Source organism: Microtus ochrogaster, unplaced genomic scaffold (genome assembly GCF_000317375.1).
Source record: "Microtus ochrogaster isolate Prairie Vole_2 unplaced genomic scaffold, MicOch1.0 UNK148, whole genome shotgun sequence".
Taxonomy (NCBI): Eukaryota; Metazoa; Chordata; class Mammalia; order Rodentia; family Cricetidae; genus Microtus; species Microtus ochrogaster.
In genome coordinates this window covers 210,971-230,249 of record NW_004949246.1, presented here as the reverse complement: position 1 = coordinate 230,249, position 19,279 = coordinate 210,971, and the positions used below count along the sequence as shown (strand labels likewise).

Genomic DNA, 19,279 nt, shown 5'->3' with positions numbered 1-19,279 from the left:
GATAACCCAGTGCTGACCTTTAAATTAATATTATTGACCTTTAAAATCAATCCTAAAGCTCTTGCTTAGAGATGAACATCAATATATAGTAAACAGGTAATCGATAAACATTATTTGTGATTCGTTATTATATTTAACCATATATAATAACGTGATCAATGAGAGAGTAAGACGTGATCAATGGCCACAGGGAAAATACTTTTGAGACTTCTCTGTGACATCCTAGCAGTTTAGGAAAGTCAGAGTGAATGAAGTTAATTCATCAGACTGTTCCAGTAGATGTTCCTCAGTATGATGAGAAGTCTCAGCGGTTAAAAAGAAGATGAACTGAAACTCTGCCTCATCAAATAGGACACAGTATCAGCTCCTAATAAATACTGTATAATTTTGTCCGTGTATTTTTAGTGCAATAACTGTTTTGTGGTAAATTGGGTATCATTTTCAAAAAAGAAAAGAGAGAAAGAAAAAAACCCAAAGAAGTTAAAAAGAGATATTGCCAGAAAGGAAAAAAAAATGTAAGAGGTAAGAAAAGCCAAACTTTTGTCTCAGTGCAGGCACAGTGGACTTCCTGGGGTCTCAGACTCTCCTCAACCACAACCTTACCATCCTCTTTTCCTGGTCTTTATGCAGGATTAGCTCAGAGGATGTCAGTGTGGTGACCGTGTCATTTTTACCCAAACCAGACAATGTCCTGAGCCAATAAAGCCAATCAGAGCAGAGGTGTACATGTTTAAAAGGCCTGTGAGGTCCCTGAGCGCTCAAGTCCTTCGTCCTTCAAGGGCTGTGTCCACTCTGCCCTTCTCCAACCCGAGCAGCCTCCTAAGAAGATGGCTCCAGTCCTGATTCTCCTGACCTTTCTTCTGCTGCTTGGAGGAGCTGGTGCAGGTGAGTGAACCCCCCTGTCCCAGAGATTCCATGCCATAACTCTGTAGAGTCTCTGCCCAGCTCTAATCAGGAACTTCCTGCACTGAACCAGGAGCTTTCTGAACCTCAGGTCCCATTCCAACCCAGACCTGGAAGTCTGTCACTGGCTAGATCCTCAACAAGGTCTGGAAAGGGGCGGTGTCCTTAGAGGACATGGTGGGCACTAGCTTCTCCCTGCTCTTTGTGTCACCTGGAGAGTAGATCATCCCTAAAAGGAGAAGTAGCAGAGAATGCAAAGTTACTAAAAAGTATACCATTAACTCTACTGGAACCCAGATCCTGGGCAGCTTATTGACCAGTCAGCAATGAGGTAAGTACACTAATTCAGGAGTATTAACATCATTTAATAACCTCAGCCCTCAGTCTGCTAGAGAAAGAGGTCCAGCGTGACACTGAACACTCCACTAGATTTGCATTCTAGTTTTTGTTGGCTTCTTCTCTACTTTCTGCAGGTCACCAGCTATTCCCTTTATTCCAGAACACTCCTCCAATGTTCCCTAGGCTCTGAATCCCATGAATTCTGAATCACCAGTCCTCTAGCTAAGTAGAAATCATTCATTATGCAGCCAGAATTATTTACTGAGAACCTAGGATATGATGGGCACCAGAACAGGAGAACTTTAGACAATCCCTCTCTAAAGACCTTGGGGTAAAAAGGTGACAAAATTGGCAGAAATAAAGACATGAGAGGTATCCAGAGAATCACTAATAGTGAAAGATTAACATGAGCCGTAAAGAAAGAAGTTTGTCCCTCCATGTACTTGTAAAGTAGGGGCTGGAGGACAAGTCCTACCCACCCCTTCTCAGAACAGGGCACTGAGATCAATCTGTGTGCAAGGAATTCTGTCCACAGCAGTCTTGGGGAACTGTAGATCTCAGCCTATCACCTCTCCTTATATCTTCCCTCCTACCTCATCTGCTGCTCCCAGACATCTCATTTTCTTGCCTTTCTTTCAGAGGAGATCATCGGGGGCCATGAGGTCAAGCCCCACTACCGCCCCTACATGGCATTTATTACATTTGTGAAAGATAATGGCAGAAGTGGTGGCTGCGGAGGCTTCCTGGTACAAGACAACTTCGTGCTGACAGCTGCTCACTGCAGGGGAAGGTGAGGAGAAGGAGCTAGGCCATGCTTCCTGAGACCCCAACTGGAGTTTCCATCCTCTACTCATGGATACTTTTGTGAGAGCTCACTAGAGGGCAGGGCTGTGACAATAGAAGTCTGTCATTAGGGAAACTTAGAGGTCACAGGGTGAGGGGTCAGAGGCAGCAGCACAGTTGAGTTGAAAGCAAATACACTGGTCAGACTAAAGCAGTGATGGTGGTTGAAAGTGCACATTCAGAGTCAATGCAAACGTTAGATACGGCTGAGAAGCAAGAGGGAACCTCCAGGAGTCTAGTGCCCTTGAGAAGACAAAAGCAGTAGTTCACACCCTGATTTCCTCCTGTCCCTTTAGTCCCCCTCAGCTAGAGCCCCACCCTGTCCGCCCAGCCTCTTACAGCTCCTGCACTGTGTCCTCTCTCACTCCACATCTCCCATCTGCACTCTGCTCTCTGCAGCTCAATGAGAGTCACTCTAGGAGCCCACGACTTCAAGATGCAGGAGGAGACCCAGCAAGCCATCCCTGTGGCAAAAGCCATCCCACACCCAGACTACAATCCTAAGGATGGCTCCAATGACATCATGCTCTTAAAGGTGAGAACTGTCCCCCACAGCTCTCTGTGCTCTGCTTGCTGCAGAGATCGCCCCTCCCCTCCTGCTCTCATTCTGTTCCTTCCCTCCCTGCCACCCTGGCTTTCAAAGGCTCCCAGGCACCAGGCTCCTGGCTGAGCTGCTCTCTCCTGCCTCTTCCCCCACAGCTGGAGAGGAAGGCCAAGAGGACTAAAGCTGTGAAGCCCCTCAACCTGCCCAGGCGTAATGTCCAAGTGAAGCCAGGGGACATGTGCTATGTGGCTGGTTGGGGAAAGATGGACCCAAAGGGTGACTTTTCAAACACACTTCAAGAGGTAGAGCTGACAGTCCAGAAGGACCAGGAGTGTGAGTCTCGCTTTCAAGGCTATTACAACAAAGCCACTGGGATCTGTGTGGGGGACCCAAAGGTCAATCGTGCTTTCTTTAAGGTAAGTTGGATTGTTCTCATCTCTTGGCTCCATGGGAGGGGAAAAGCAATCTGGGACCTAGCAACCAAGCTTCAGGGACTTCTTTGCCCACTGACTGTGATCTTTCTCCCTGGAAACAGTAGGAAAGAAGTAGTAAGTATTCAGGTCCTCAGAGCTGACAAGGAGGCAGCCGGAACAGAGGATTTGCACAGTCCTCCTGTCACCCAGGCCCAGGCTTTAGTAAGCTGTACTCTCTCTGTGTGTTGTTACCACAAGCAGGGGTCTCCTCAGAGCAGGCACCCACATTTGTTAATGGACTGGTCCTCCATGCTCACATCAGGCTCACTCACCTGTCCCCATGTTCTTAACAATAGCCTGGAGCTGAGAGTCCTACACACCTTCATAGGGAGTAAATCACAGACCTGCAGAAAGGGCAGAGGCCTGGCTCAGGAGGGAGGTGAAGCAGTAACCCTGTCCACAATCAGAATGAGAAGCCCAGGAGCCAGAGGCCTGCCCTCCAATCTTCCACAAGCTGAGCACACAAGTCATACTCCTCATAGAAGAGCCTTGACATGAGAGGGAGGCTGGGACTAGGGTGAGCAACAGCTCAGTCCCCTGTGACCCTTCTCCATTCACAGGGTGATGATGGAGGACCTCTCGTGTGTAAAAAAGCAGCTGCAGGCATTGCCTCCTTTGGCGGTCCTGATGGGTCTGCACCAATGGTCTTCACCAGAGTGTCAAGTTTCCTATCCTGGATAAAGAAAACAATGAAAAGCAGCTAACTATGGAGCAAACCAGACCCCTCCCTGACTCACTGTCTTCCCTACAGCTGAGTCCAGGATTGTTCTTGGACAGAAGCTAGCAATTCAATAAAGGTGTCTTTGCAGAATCATAAGACTGGTTTTCTGTTCATTCACATGGACCAACTCTGTGCTAGGCAGGCCAATGGCACACTTAATATCTCTGCTCACCCCAACACCATACCCTCCCAAAGCTCAGGCATGGCCATTGCCTGGCTCCTTTTTACTTGGCCCACTATGCAGTGCTTGCCCTCTGACAGGCCCATTGCTGAGTTTGTGTGTCTTTTGTCTTGGAGCTCAGGGTGAATTTTTTCCCTCCTCTGTCATGCGGAAGTAAGGAGAAGCAAAGCACCATGGGACCTGGAGATGTGGAGACAGAGCTGAGGTCACTGTGGTGGATGGACCTTCCTTGGCAGGTCATCTGTCCCACAGCTTCACCATTAAGGTGACAATTTCAGTATCCCCTCTTGCTCATCTAGAGTTTGTTTTCCTATCCTCCTCTGGGTACAGGGTCAAGCTTTTTCTAGTCTCCTAACTCTACCCCGCTCTCTTCATGCTGGCTCTGATGAGTCTGTCAACATCTGTACTTTACAGATCATGCAGATCTGAGGACATTCCTACCTCTTATTTCTCTACAACCCAAGCCAAGTGTGGTTCCTTCCATTAGTGCCCCAGCCCTGTGGTACCAGGCTAAATCACAACCTGGCAGGGAGGGGTCTCTCAAGGTACAAGCTACAGGTGGCATCACAGTGGGTCCATGGATGTGTGGGCTCTCATTGTTTCTCTCCAGAACCTTGTACCCCACCTCCTATATGCCTAGGCCTAGCGAAGCTCTTCCCAGTCAGCTCAGTTCTTCTCGTGTGCTCAGCATCCATAGCAGTAGGGTCACTCAGCAGCCTGAGCCCCTCTGAGCGTGTTCATCGTAGTCACTGCTGGCCTCCAGGTTAAGACTCTCTGCTGCTCACCTGGCCCATGGCAGTCTTTGACATCTGGAAGGGTAAATAGCTAGAAATCTCTACTTTTTCATCAGTTGGCACTGATGTGTACGAGACTTGCAAATGACTTTCAGAAATTAGCTTCTCTCCGGAAACTATTCAGAAAAGCCTTTTTTTCCACCTAGGATATAGGGCAGTTCCTACAGAATAATACAATCGAGACAGCCTCATTGTATTTATTTAAAAAGTAACAGACACAGCCATTGTGCAGATTTCAGTTCTAAGAGATGCACATATTTTGTAGAATAATTCAAAAATGATACTAAACATAAATCAAGGAGGCTGAAAAAAGTAGAAAAACAAAACAAAAAATGGTGTGGAGAAGTTCCTGTAATATTTAGATGTTCCTGGGTCCTGCTGCATCCATTGTTCCTAAGACTCTCTGAGACTCTCACTGTTAGGAAGATCGTGGCACGTGGCTGGAGCCAGAATGTGTGGCTGCTTGTTAAATGAAAGTCTCTCTGTGTTGGACTCACGTTGCTAAAACAATTCAAGGTGCCAGGCATGGTTGTTCATGCCTTAATGTAGCACTTGGGAGCAAGAGGCAGGCAGATCTCTGAGCCCAAAACCAGCCAAGGCCTTACAGAGAGAATCTGTCTCAAAACAAGCAAATAAAAATTGCTTAAATTAACTAAAATAAACTTTAAACTACAAGCAGCCTTGGCTTCAGGGTCCTGTCAGACCCTTAGCAGATGAACATGACTGGTTGCTACAGCTTAATGGGTCCCTGTCCCAAATAGACAAAGTGTCACGTTCTTTTGGGAGATGAAGTAAAATCTTGCTCTAGACAAAGCAACTTTCAAAGACACACTTTTATATAGGAAGAGATGTAGGTGGCACACAGTTTCTGACAGAGAACTGGAAAACAAACCCTGCCATGGTTACACTATGATACACATAGATACACTATGGGCCTAACTCTTTTGAGGACAACAAAAACTAAGAAGAGTGCAGAATCAAAGAAAAAGAAACCACACAGTCACATATGACTGCAGTTTAGATGCCATATTTACTTAAGTTCTATGGCTTTGAATACCAAAGTTATTTCAAAATAACTTTGAAAACCATTACTGTGCTTCCGTTAGAGAGGAGACAGAAATAAATTTCTATCAAAGGTAGTCAATACCTGATAAACAGTATCAACCATGTTAGGATGGAACCTGAACTGAGCCTAGGATTCCCTGGCCACCAAGGCACAAGTGACCTCATTATCATCTAATCTGTGGTCAGTAACTTCCTGGCATCCAACAAAAAGAAGAACCCATACTCAGACTCCCCCTGGAGAGAAACCCCTGGGCCCCTCCCACAGCTGCATGGTGAAGGTGTTCATAGTCACCTTGCTTTGCTCCCTTGAGCACACATTGAAGTAGATTCAGAGGCAGTAAATGCCTTAAACACAACAGCTTCAGATTCCTCTAGTCTGTGGATGTGTCTCCCAGTCCTCACCATTTGCATAGAGCTCACTCAGCTCCCCTAACATCTGTACTGATGTTCTGCCCCTGGGACAGGAAGTGCTTCAACTCATCAAGACCCAACTTCTCTGTTCCTCCAGGGCATTGCAGTCCAGAAAGCCAGAAGTACTGCAAGACACCACTGAAGGATACGGACACAGACCAGAAACAATAACACATGGTCTTGTGGTTTGTGCCGGGGAATACATGCTGGTATACCTCCATTGTCCTGCTTAATGTCATACTTCTGCCAGCACCATTTTCTGGGGATTTAGAGAATACGGAGTTAACATTCTGTATTTGTGTTCCATGCCACCTTCCTGTGATGTTTTTAGTAAGCATATTCCTGCTCTTCCCTTCCCTGCTAGGTTCATGTATTTGAGCACCTGGTTCCCAGTACAAAATGCTGTTTGGGGATGTTAGGAAATATGGCCTTGATGAAGGAAGTTCATTTCTGGGGCAGGTGTTGACTCACACCATTCCCAGTTCTCTCCCTCCCTCCCTCCCTCTCTCGCTCCTTACCCACCCTTCTCTCTTTCTCTCTCTGTCATGCCCATGGTTGTGTGTAACTTAGTAAATGATATCATTCCTTATCGCCCTGCTCCTGCTGCCATGCCTTCCACTGATGCCTCACCTGGATCCCTATGTCCTTGTCTTTCTCCCAGAAGCTGCCATGGTCATGGTCAAGATTTTTCAATCGAATAGACCTAAGGAACAAGATGGAGTAGCTATCGTAATAGCTAACAAAATAGATTTCAAATTTAAATTAATCAAAAGAGATGAAGGACATTTCATATTCATCACAGGAAAAATTCATCAAGATAAAGTCTCAATTCTGTACTTCTATGCCCCCCAAACAAAGGCACCCTCATTTGTAAAAGAAACATTACTAAAGCTTAAATCATACATGAGTTTAACAGATATCTATAGAACATTCTACCCACAGAAGAATATACCTTCTTCTCAGCACCTCAAGTGATGTGACAGACTTTAGTGACTCCCCATGGGAGGCCTCACCCTCTGGGATGACTGGTTAGGAGGTGGGGTAGGGGGATGGTGGGGAGGTAGGAGGAGGGGAGGGAGAAGGAACTGGGATTGGCATGTAAAATAAAAGAGATTGTTTTTTAAAAAGAAGAAAAAATAAAAAATATTGAGTGCTATAGACTTTGGATCTAATATATTTTGGTTTGTGTTCTTATTTATTTATAAGGTTTTATTTTAATAATATTTCTGGGTGGGAAAGTGGGTGGATCTGGATGGAGATTGAGGGAGTCAACCATGCTCAGAATATATTATATGAAAAAATAATACTTTCAATTAAAATTTTTTTTAAATATTTATTTATTTATTAATATTATGTATACAACATTCTGCCTCCATGTATGCCTGCAGGCCAGAAGAGGGCACCAGACCTCATTACAGATGGTTGTGAGCCACCATGTGGTTGCTGGGAATTGAACTCAGGACCTCTGGAAGAGCAGGCAATGCTCTTAACCACTGAGCCATCTCTCCAGCCAGCCTAAAAAAATTTTTTTAAAAAAGGAAGTAAAGAAAAGAAGCCACTCAATTTGTATAGACCAGCTCAGAGTGTTTTGGTGACCTGAGGGCTGCATGTTGTCCAGAATTGGTATTCATACAGCCCAACATAAAGTCATAAGCTCCCAAAGAACATTATGAGATGTGTGTGTGTGTGTGTGTGTGTGTGATTGTTTTAGTAACTATATGGTGACTCTGAGCACGAAGTTTATAGATGACAACATGCTCCAGTATCGTGTAAAGTGAACATATGTGTGCTCTTGCTATTGACACACATGCATGGCTTTAGTTTGATGGTAGAATGAGGCTTCAGCTGTTTCATCTTGCAACTGCAAATGGTCAAATTGACACTATAAAATTTGCACGTGAGATGGGGAGAGATAAGGGAGAAGGGGAGGATGGGGGGAACTTGGGGAAAAAGGAGGATTGGGATAAAGGAAGGTTGGATAGGGGAGCATGGAAGCACAATTCTTAGTTAAAGGTTGGCAAGAGACTTGAATCTAGAGTGGCTCCCAGGAGCCCAAGCCGAGGTCCCCAGTTAGTTCCTTGGACAGCTGAGGATAAAGAACCTGAAATGACCCTATCCTATAGCAATACTGACGAATATCTTGCATATCATCATAGAACCTTCATCTGGTGATGGATGGAGATAGAGACAGAGACCCACACTGGAGCACTGGACTGAGCTCTCAAGGTCCCAATGAGGAGCAGAAGGAGGGAGAACATGAGCAAAGAAGTCGGGACCACGAGGGGTGCACCCACCCATTGAGACAGTGGAGCTGATCTATTGGGAGCTCACCAAGGCCATCTGGACTGTGACGAAAAAAGCATGGGATAAAACCGGACTCTCTGAACATGGCGAACAATGAGGACTGATGAGAAGCTAAGGACAATGGCACGGGGTTTTGATCCTATGTAATGTGCTGGCTTTGTGGGAGCCTAGCCAGTTTGGATGTTCACCTTCCTAAATATGGACGGAGGGGGGAGGACCTAGGACTTACCACAGGGCAGGGAACCCTGACTGCCCACTGGACTGGAGAGGGAGGGGGAGAGGAGTGGGAGGAGGGGGAGAAGCGTGGGAGGAGGGGGAGGGAAATGGGAGGCTGGGAGGAGGTGGAAACTTGTTTTTTTTCCTTTTCTCAATAAAAAAAGAATTAATAAAAAAATAAATAAAAATAAATAAAAATAATTTTGAGATTGTAAAAAAAATTTGCATGTGCTCCTAGTGATGTAATAAATGAAATGCAGAAATTATCAATGATGTTTTATTCTACTGTTGCAGACAATGGGTGTTTAATGCTCTTTGGGAAACCAGCAAGCCTTCTTCTTCATCACTAAGAGCACACACATCTCAGCCGGGCCTCACACACCATCACCCAGCGACCACTCTTTCACTCAGCTGTCACTTTGCACTGCATCTGCTGCTGAGATGTTGCCATATCAAACCTTGCTTTCTATTTTCTTGTCAATTTTCATAATAAAAGTAAATATAGTTCCTTATCTATTATTATATATAATCACAGCATGACTTCTATAACATCATATAAGAACTCAAAACAGAGAGAAGCTGGCGATGGTGGCATACACCTTTAATCCCAATACTGAGGAACAGAGACACGAGGATCTCTTATTTCAAGCCCAGCATGGTCTACACAGCCAATTCCAGGACAGCTGGGACTACACAAATATCCTGTCTCAACAAGGACAAAAAGTAAGAAGGAAACTTGAGAGGAACCCATAAAATTAAGAGAAGACAGTGCAATCACCACACTAGACTCATGTTTAATGATAGGTACTCGCAGAGGTCATCAAGAAAATGTATGCACAAAGAAGATTTCAGTGGGGGAAAGAAGGGGAATAAGACAGGAAAACCGTGGGTAAAAATAACCAAAGTACATCAACTACATGTATGAAGTTGCCAAAGAAGAAAAAGTGTTTTTAAAAGAAAATTTAGTGGAAAAACATTAAATCATCATCAGGACAGGATTCAAAAGGGACAAGTGACAAAATCATCCCCAAATGCCAGGAATTCCTAAAAAGTCTTTGTGCTAACCATGGTGACATCATTTACAGTTCACAAGTACGATGGTCAAATTAAGAATATCACCAAAACATTACCAAGCTACTTCCTGTGTCATCAAAAATATTTGTGCCAGAGCTTGAGAATGAAAACTGACTTACGGGGGAAGCTTTTAGTTGATTTGTCTGCTCACTTCATCTTTAAGGGATAGCCAACCTGTCAACACTGTATTTCAAACTGTAAGTGCTCCAGGTGGAGGTGGAATTATGGAAAGCTCAAAGTAAGGCAAAGAACCATCTGCATTTCAACACGGCAAAATGCAGTTTTGTGACAGTGATGTAGCCTTGCTATTACATTTGGCAAGAGAATTGAAAACAGATCTCAAGATTTCCAGAAATAATGTCACTATTTTGATCTATTCCCAAGTTCATTTTACTCAGCACATTTGTTACCTGCTGATGTTCAAATGGAATGCCTAGAACTGCAATCTTCTATTCAACCTAAACAATATTTTTTCTTCATGTTTCTTCACATTCTTTTCAGGGCATTTATAGGTCCTTCTCAGAGACCAGCACTTTACTCTTCGCAACCACACGTTGTATTCACACTGGCACTTTTCCCCAGAATCTACATGTGTGAGCAACTACTTTTAAGAACCGAGTGCACAGGATTGGAGAGATGCCTGTACGTCTTAACAGAACACACTTCTCTTCCAGAGGACTCAAGTTCAATTCTGAGCACCCATGTTGAATGTCTCATAACTACTTGTAACCTAAGCTCCTCTGGCCTCCAAAGGCACCTATACTCAAGTGTACATGCCCAAATCCAAGCACAGACACAAACTCAGACACATACACATAATCAAGGGGTAAAAATCTTTTAGATAAATGTTTCTAGATATAACAAGGGACCTACACCAGCGAAATCTCAGCAATATTACTGCTTAAACAAGACCTGAACGATGACTACACCAGTTGACCTTCTACAGTATTTGGGGAAAAACCAAGGGCCCCATCCCAAGATGAAGAGCAACAGGCAATTATAAAGTGCTGAGAGAGGAGAGGGAGAAATAGTCTTCCCCAAAGATGAGTCCCCTTAATAGTTTTCTAATCCCAAGTGGTCAGACCTAAGAATTATGCATTCAAGCAATAATAAACCAACTCTGTAGGCTGGATTTATATTTTTATCTCCTTGTTTGTGTGAGAGAAAGAGAGAGAGAGTGAGAGAGAATGGTAATTAAAGAATAAGAGGCCACAATCTGAAGGGGATGGAGCAACCTGAGAGGATTTAGAGGGATAATGGAGGGAATGTTATAATTCAATTTTAATTTTCTTTTAATTTAAAATGTTAAACGCACTAGTCATAAAATTGAACTAAAATATCTCAGTCCCACCTTAGAAATTCACTGAGTTCAGAGCTATGCCCATCAGGCTGGGAGTGAAGCATCTCTTGCTAAAATATCTCAGCCCTACCTTAGAAATTCACTGAGTTCAGAGCTATGCCCATCAGGCTGAGGAGTGAAGCACTTCTTGCTCAAAAGCAATGTCGAATATCCCACAAAATTCACGTTGTCCTCCTTTGTTTTTATGACAAAAGCATACCAAAATAAATGATACTATTTATATGTGTACAATTTCTTTCTTAGATATTACAAACATGGACCCTGCTCCATAGTTTTGAAAGATTCTGTATAAATGGGCACCATACAATTAGGATTATTTTATTCTCTAGAATTTTGTTGCTTGCCTGTATGTGCAGATATTGTGTCACTTATATATGGTCCCTTTCCAGGGGGAAGCAACTTCTTTCATTACAGCTTGCATTAGTAATGTGTAGTTCAAAACAATTATCCCTTCACTATGGCCCAGAAAACCCAAAAGGCTACATACCCATAGACCAGATCATTAATTTTGAGCCAATTAATATCAGGACTGCAGTTCACAACTAGGACAAGAAAACCTGTCTTGGTCAAAAAGTGGGAAAGAAGGAAATTCAAAAATAAAACACAAAGCTGTGGTGGTAAAGCAGGACCTGACATACTCTGGGTTATCTGGATGTGCATACACACACGCACGCACGCACATGCACGCACACCTGTTCCTAGGGCAAGGCTAGTCTGTCTCACCTCTCAGAGTTGTTCTCACACAGCTTTAACCACCTGTTCTCTTAGCTCAAATCCTCAGCTCACTCCAGTCACTATCAGCCTTTTCAAGGGCTGCATCCCTGTCGGTCTCACTTCTGGATCTAGCCCACTAAATAATAACTCAAGATCTTACCAAGGCCCCTTGGAGCTACAGAGAATCCTAGGCACTGTTGCAGAAAACACCACTGCAGTCCTCAACAGGGAAGCCAGGGCTCATCTAATTTTCCTAACCTTTAAATTCAATCTGGAAGCTTGTGCTTTGAGATAAATGCCAATAAACAATAAACAGGTAACAGATACACGTCAATGTGACTCATTATTATACTTAACTATGCATGACAGCAAGATGTGATCAGTGCCCACAGGTAAATACTTGCTTTTGAGACTTCTCTGTGACACCCTAGCAGTTTAGGAAAGTCAGAGTGAGCAAAGATTAATTCATCAGACTGTTCCAACAGATGGTTCCACAGTATGATCAGAACTTCCAGAGGTTAATAGGAAGATGTACTGAAACTCTTCCTTGCCAAGTATGGCTCTGCATAACTCTCACTAAACACTGTATAACTTTATCTGCATATTTGTAGTTCTATAACTGTTTCATGGTAAACTTGTTATCTGTATTTTTTAAAATGGAAAGAAAGAAACCAAAGAAACGAAAATCGATCTTATCAGAATGCAAAAGGATGTAAGAGGTAAGAAAGGCCACACTTTTGTCTCAGTGCAGGCACAGTGGACTTCCTGGGGTCTCAGGCCCTCCTCAACCACAACATTAACACCCTCTTTTCCTGGTCTTTATCCAGGATTAGCTCAGAGGATGTCAATGTGGTGACCATGTCGTTTTTACCCAAACCAGACAATGTCCTGAGCTAATAAAGCCAATCAGAGCAGAGGTGCACAGGTTTAAAAGTCCTGTGAGGTCACTGAGTGCTCACCTTCTTCATCCTTCAAGGGCTGTGTTCACTCTGCCCTCCTCCAACCTGAGAGCCTTCCTGGCAAGATGGCAGCAGTCCTGATTCTCCTGACCTTTCTTCTGCCACTTGGAGCTGGTGCAGGTGAGTGAACACCCTGATTCTAGAGGTACCATCCCATAATACCTCTGTGGAGTCTTTGCCCAGCTCTAGTCAGGAACTTTCTGCTCTGAACCAGGAGCTTTCTGAACCTCAGGTCCCAGATCAATCCAGACCTGGAAGCCTGTCACTGGCTAGATCGTCAACAAGGTCTGAAGAAGGGTGATGTCCTCATTGGACATGGTGGGCACTAGCGTCTCTCTGCTCTTGGTGTCACCTGGGGAGTGGATCATACTTAGATAGAGATGTTAAGAGAATGAAAACCTCCAAAAAGCACATCATTAACTAATTAAGCCCAGACCAACGGCCCCTTTAATGACCAACCTGCAATGGAGTAAGACCACCAGCTCAAGAATATTATCATTATTTAGCAACCTCCCCATTCAGTTACTGAAGAAAGAGGCCCAGGGCAACAAATGCCAGCATTGCACCCTCCACTAAATTTGCAATTTTGGTTGGCCTCTCCACTTCTTTCTGCATGTCCCTATATTCCTGTCTTTGGCAGCACACTACTCCAATGGCCCCAGGGCCCTGAATCCCATGCTATCTTAACTACTAGCCCTGCAGCTAACTAGAAGTCATTCATTCATACAGACAAAACCATTTATTGAGAACCCGAGATGTGTTGGGCACCAGAATAGGAGAGTTTTTAAAAATTCACTGGATAGGGGTTGGGTAAAGGTGAAAACATGACACCAATCAAGACATCAGAGGGTCAGACAGACACATTAAGAGAAAAGACCAGGCAATTGACTCAGGATTTCCTCAGTATAGACTCGTGATTTAGAGATTGTCCTTCCCTGTATTTGTAAAGCAGGGCCTGGAGGACGAGTGCTACCCACTCCTTTTCAGAGCAGGGCCCTGAGGCTTAGGATTCAGCAAAGATTATTCTATGTGTAAGGAATTCAGTCTACAACATCTTGGGGAACAGTAAATCCATTGCCTTCACCCCTAATGAAGTCTTCTGCTTCTTGCAGACACCCCATATTCTGCCTTTTCTTTCAGAGAAGATCATCGGGGGCCATGAGGTCAAGCCCCACTCCCGCCCCTACATGGCATTTGTTGAATTTGTGAATATTGATGGAAGTAAGAGTCGCTGTGGAGGCTTCCTGGTAGAAGACAACTTTGTGCTGACAGCTGCTCACTGCATGGGAAGGTGAGGAGAAGGAGCTAGGTCATGCTTTTTGAGATCCTGAAAGGAGTTTAAATGCTTTAATTGTGATTCCTTCTGTGAGAGCTCACTGGAGGGCAGGGCTGTGACAATGGAAGTCTGTCATCATGGAAACTTTGAGGTCAAAGGCTGAGAGCCCAGAGCCAGCAGCACAGTTGAGTTGAAAGCAGCTACACTGGTCAGACTACAGCAGTGGCTGAGGTGAAAGCGCACATTAAGAGTCAATGCAAACTTTGGAAAGTTGTGGAGAAGCAAGAGGGAGTCTTCAGGAGTCTAGTGCCCTTGAGAAGACAAAGCAGTAGGTCACACCCTGAGGCCCTTCTGTCTCCTCAGTCCCCTCAGCTAGAGCCCCACCCTGCCCACCCAGCCTCTTACAGCTCCTGCACTGTGTCCTCTCTCACTCCACATCTCCCATCTGCACCCTGCTCTCTACAGTGCCATGAGAGTCACTCTAGGAGCCCACAACATCAGCATCCAGGAGGAGACCCAGCAGATCATCCCTGTGGCTAAAGCCATCCCACACCCAGGCTTTAATAACAAAACCTTCCCAAATGACATCATGCTCTTAAAGGTGAGAAGAGCCCCATCCTGTCCAGGGATTGCTCCTCCTGCTCTCACCGTGCTCCTTTCTTCTCTTCCATCCTGCTCTCTCAGCCCAGCAGTCAATGAGCCACACTGTTCCTTCTTCCCACAGCTGGAGAGGAAGGCCCTAAAGACTGAATATGTGAGGCCCCTCAGCCTGCCATGGCTCAAGGTCCGTGTGAAGGCAGGAGATGTCTGCTCAGTGGCAGGTTGGGGTAGCATGGCCCCAAATGGTAAATTATCAAATGTACTACAAGAGGTTCAGCTGGCAGTCCAGAAGGATAAGGAGTGTGAATCCCGCTTTCAAGACAATTACAACAAAACGATTGAGATCTGTGTGGGGGACCCAAAGATCAAGCGTGCTTCCTTTAGTGTAAGTTGGATTGTCCTTTCTGGGATCCATGGGAGTGGAAAAGGTTTGTGGGACCCAGAGACCAAGCATCAGGGACTCCTTTGCCCTCTGGCTGTGATCTTTCTCCTTGGAAACAGCAGGAACCAGTAACTAACTAGGGCCTCAGAGCTGACAAGGAGCTTTGGTGAAGACAGTTGGTTTAAAGCAGGATTTGCACAGCCCTCCTGACTCCCAGGTCCAGGCTATAGAAAGCTGTGCTCCCTGTGTGGTCGTTACCACAAGCAGGGGTCTCCTCAGGGCAGGCACCCACGTTTGTCAATGGTCTGGTCCTCCATGCTCACATGAGTCTCAACTACCTGTCCACAGTTCTAAACAATAGCTTGGAGCTAAAGGTCCCACACACCTTCATAGAAAATGGATCATAGACTTGAAGAAAGTGTAAAGTCTGGGCTCAGGAGGGAGGTGAAGGACTAATCCTGTCACAATAAGAGTGGGAAGTCTAGGTGTCCCAGGCAAGCTCTTTGATCTCCTACACAGAACACACAGGTCATGTTTTACAGTGGGAAGTTGGGCTATGGCAGAATCAGCTTACTGCCCTCTGGCTCCTCTCTATTTATAGGGGGATTCCGGAGGGCCGCTCCTGTTTAAAAAGGCAGCTGTAGGTATCGTCTCCTATGGGGATGAAGATGGTTCAGCTCCACGTGTCTTCACCAAAGTGTCAAGTTTCCTATCCTGGATTAAGAAAACGATGAAACGCAGCTAACTACAGAGCAAACCAGAGCCCTCCCTAACTCACCATCTTCCCTACAGCTGAGTCCAGGATTATCCTAGGATAGAAGCCATCTCAATAAAGTCTCTTTGCAGAATCAGAAGACTGGTTTCATATTACAGGAACCAACTCTGTGCTGGGCAGGCCAATGGCACACTTCTGATTTCTGCTCACCTCACAACCATGTACACACACATTGCCCAAAGTTCAGGCAAGACCACTGAGCAGCTCCTTTTTACTTCTCCCTCTGTGCAGTGTCTGACCTTCTGACAGGCGCAAAGCTGAGCTTGGGTTTGTCTTGTCTTAGGGATCAGGGTGAACTTTTTCCTCCTCTGTGTCATACGGAGAAAGGTGAGAGCAAGCTTTACTGGTCCTGGAGATGGGGGAGACGGAACGGAGGCCAATGTAGATGGACCTTACTGGGCAGAGTATTATTGTCCCACAGCTTAACCATTAAGGTGATAGCAATTCAGTATCCCCTCTTTCTCATGTATCCTCCTCTGAAACAGGGCCAAGTTCCTCCAGTCGCTTAGCTTCATCCCCTTCTCTTTTACGCCTGTTCTGAGTCTTTATCAACTTCTATGCTTTATGGTCCATGTTAATCTTTACATGTCCCTACCTCTTATCCCTATACCTAGGACACCCAAATCCACATGTGGTTCCGTTCATTAGGGCCTCAGACCTGTGGTGCCAGCCTAAATCATGACCTAGCAGAGAGGGGCTGACAAAGGTCCATACCAGAAGTGGCACCACAGAGGACCATTGAGACCAGGGCTCTCAGGGCATGTCTCCAAACCCTGCACCCCAGATCCCACATGCTCAGACCTAGGAAAGCTCTTCACAGTCAGATCAGTCACACCCCAACCTCCCCATGTGCTCAGCATCCATAGCAGAGGGTCTCTCAGCAGCATGAGCTCCTCTGAGCTTGTTCATCTCAATCATTGCCAGCTTCTAGGCTATGGTGCCCTGCTGGTCATTTGGTCGATGTCAGTCTTTGACATCCTCAAGGCAAAAGAACTAAAAGTCTCTACTTTTCCATCAGTCAACACTGAAGTGTATGAGGCTTGCAAATGGCCTTAGGCAGTTAGCTTCTATGGGAAATTATTCAGAAAATCCACATCCACCCCACCAGGAGTTGGCAGTAGGTAGAGAATAACACCAATAAGACGGCCTTGTTGAATTTATTTTATAGGTAACAGATCTAGAGTCCTTATGTAGATTTAAATCCTAAGAGATGCACACGTTCAGAACATAATTCAGAAACAGAATTAAATGTGAGTAGGAGGCTAGGAAATAAAGAAAAATGAAAATATATGGTGTGGAGAAAAACTTGTGATATTTCAACATTCTTGGTTACTGCAGTATCCATAATTCCTAAGACTACCTGGGATTCTCATTTATAGGGAGTTCTGGGAATGAGACTGTAGCCAGAATGTGTGGTTTTTTTGTCATATAAAAGTTTCCCTACATTGGACTCACATCGCTTAAAAAAAAAAGAAAAAATCCAAGCTGACAGGTGTAATTTTTCATCCCTTAATCAAGCACTTAGGAGGCAGAGGCAGGCAGATCTATGACTCCAAGGCTCTCAAACAAACAAACGAGACATTCTTAGATTAACTTAAATAAACATAAAACCCCAATCAGCCTTGGCTCAGGGTCCTGTCAGACGCTTACCGGATGGCATGACTGGTAGCTACAGCTTAATGGTTCCCTGTCCCAAATAGACAGAGTGTCATGTTCTTATGGGCGATGAAGTATAGTCTTGCTTTGGATGAAGTTACTCTCAAAGACAAGGTTTTATATAGGAAGAGATGTAGGTGGCACACAGTTTCTGATAGAGAGCTGGAAAGCAAACCGTGCCCTGGAAACATACTAAGGACCCAGCTCTTTTAGAGACAAGGAATACAAAGAAGAGTGCAGACTCAAAGAAAAAAAATGTGTTTGAAAACATAGGGTCACATATGTATTCAGCTTAGATATCATATTTAGTTTTAGGAGATTGTTCTATATCTTAAAATAACTTTGAAAACCATTATTGTGTATCCATTAGAGAGGATATAAAATAATTCTCTACAATAGGTAGTAACTGACCCGACAAGTAGTATGAACTATGTTGGGGTAAGGCTGAATTTAGCCTGGGATTCCCTGAAGAACTCCTTAAGGTCATCGAATCTCCAGTCAGTAACTTGGTGGCATCCCACAAACAGATGAGCCCATGCTCTGACTCTCCCTGGAGAGAAACCCCTGGACCCCTCCCACAGCTGCATGGTGAAGGTGTTCAAAGCCACCTTGCTTTGCTCCCTTGAGCACATATTGGAGTAGATTCAAAGGCAGTAAATGCCTTAAACACAGACGGCTTCAGATCTGTCAAAATCTCTCAGCCCTGACCATTTGTATAGAGCTCACTCTGCTCCCCTAACATCTGTAGTGATGTTCTGCACCTGGGAGAGGTAATGCTTCAACTCCTCAAGACCCAAGTTCTCTGCTACTCCAAGCCATTGTAATTCAGCAAGCCAGAGAGGAAACTGTAAGACACCCCTGAAGGACACAAAGCAGACACAATAACACAAGGTCTTCTGGTTCGTGCTGGGAAATGATGTGGGATTCCTATCTGTATGATATGGTTACCATTAATGAATAAAGAAAACTGGTTTGGTCTGATAGGGTAGAACAGAGCTAGGTGGGAAAACTAAAATGAATGCTGGGAGGAAGAAGACAGAGTCAGGGAGAAGTCATGGAGCCCCCCTCTCTTCCCCCCACTGTAGACAAACGAAGGAAGGAAGTTTACCTGGTAAGCCACTGCCATGTGGCTATGCACAGATTAATGCATATGGGTTAAATTAATATGTAAGAACAAGTCAATAAGAAGCTAGAGCTAATGGGCCAAGTAATGATATAATTTATACAGTTTCCATGTGATTATTTCGGTTCATCGTAGCCTGAAAAACAAGTGGTCCCTCTTGCCACAGGGGAATACATGCTGGTATACCTCCATTGTCCTGTCCAACATCAGACATATTCCAGCACCATTTTCTGTGGATTTAGAGAATATAGAGTTTCTCTTCTGTATTTGTGTCCCATACCACCTTTCTGTGGTGGTTTTTAGTGAGGATGTATTTAGTGAGGATGATCCTAGGCTCATGTATTTGAGTACCTAGTTCTGAGTTGATGATGTTATTTGGGGATGTTAGGAAATATGGCACTGGTGGAGCAAGTCCATTGCTGGGGCAGGCTTTGACCAACACCACTACCAATTCTCTCTCTCTCTGCTACACTTTTCTGTGTGTGTGTGTATAACTTAGTGTATCACTTTTCAATATGAAGTTTGTAGATGACAACATGTTCCAGTGCTGTGCAAAATGAATATAT

The 19,279-nt window shown here is 44.7% G+C and overlaps 2 protein-coding genes across 2 annotated transcripts; both read left to right on the top strand.

The window, feature by feature from the left end:
- The first annotated feature begins 708 nt into the window (after positions 1–708).
- Positions 709–3,919, top strand: LOC101998404 (granzyme C-like). The gene is made up of 5 exons (XM_005371983.2): positions 709–885; positions 1,882–2,032; positions 2,485–2,620; positions 2,785–3,045; positions 3,663–3,919. Exons 1-5 carry the CDS (start codon positions 828–830, stop codon positions 3,804–3,806), a joined length of 750 nt encoding a protein of 249 aa, XP_005372040.1. The 5' UTR covers positions 709–827; the 3' UTR covers positions 3,807–3,919.
- A 9,047-nt stretch (positions 3,920–12,966) lies between these two features.
- LOC101998128 (granzyme C-like) lies at positions 12,967–15,904 on the top strand. Its single transcript, XM_005371982.1, has 5 exons — positions 12,967–13,021; positions 14,042–14,192; positions 14,643–14,778; positions 14,902–15,162; positions 15,761–15,904. Exons 1-5 carry the CDS (start codon positions 12,967–12,969, stop codon positions 15,902–15,904), a joined length of 747 nt encoding a protein of 248 aa, XP_005372039.1.
- Positions 15,905–19,279: the final 3,375 nt, after the last annotated feature.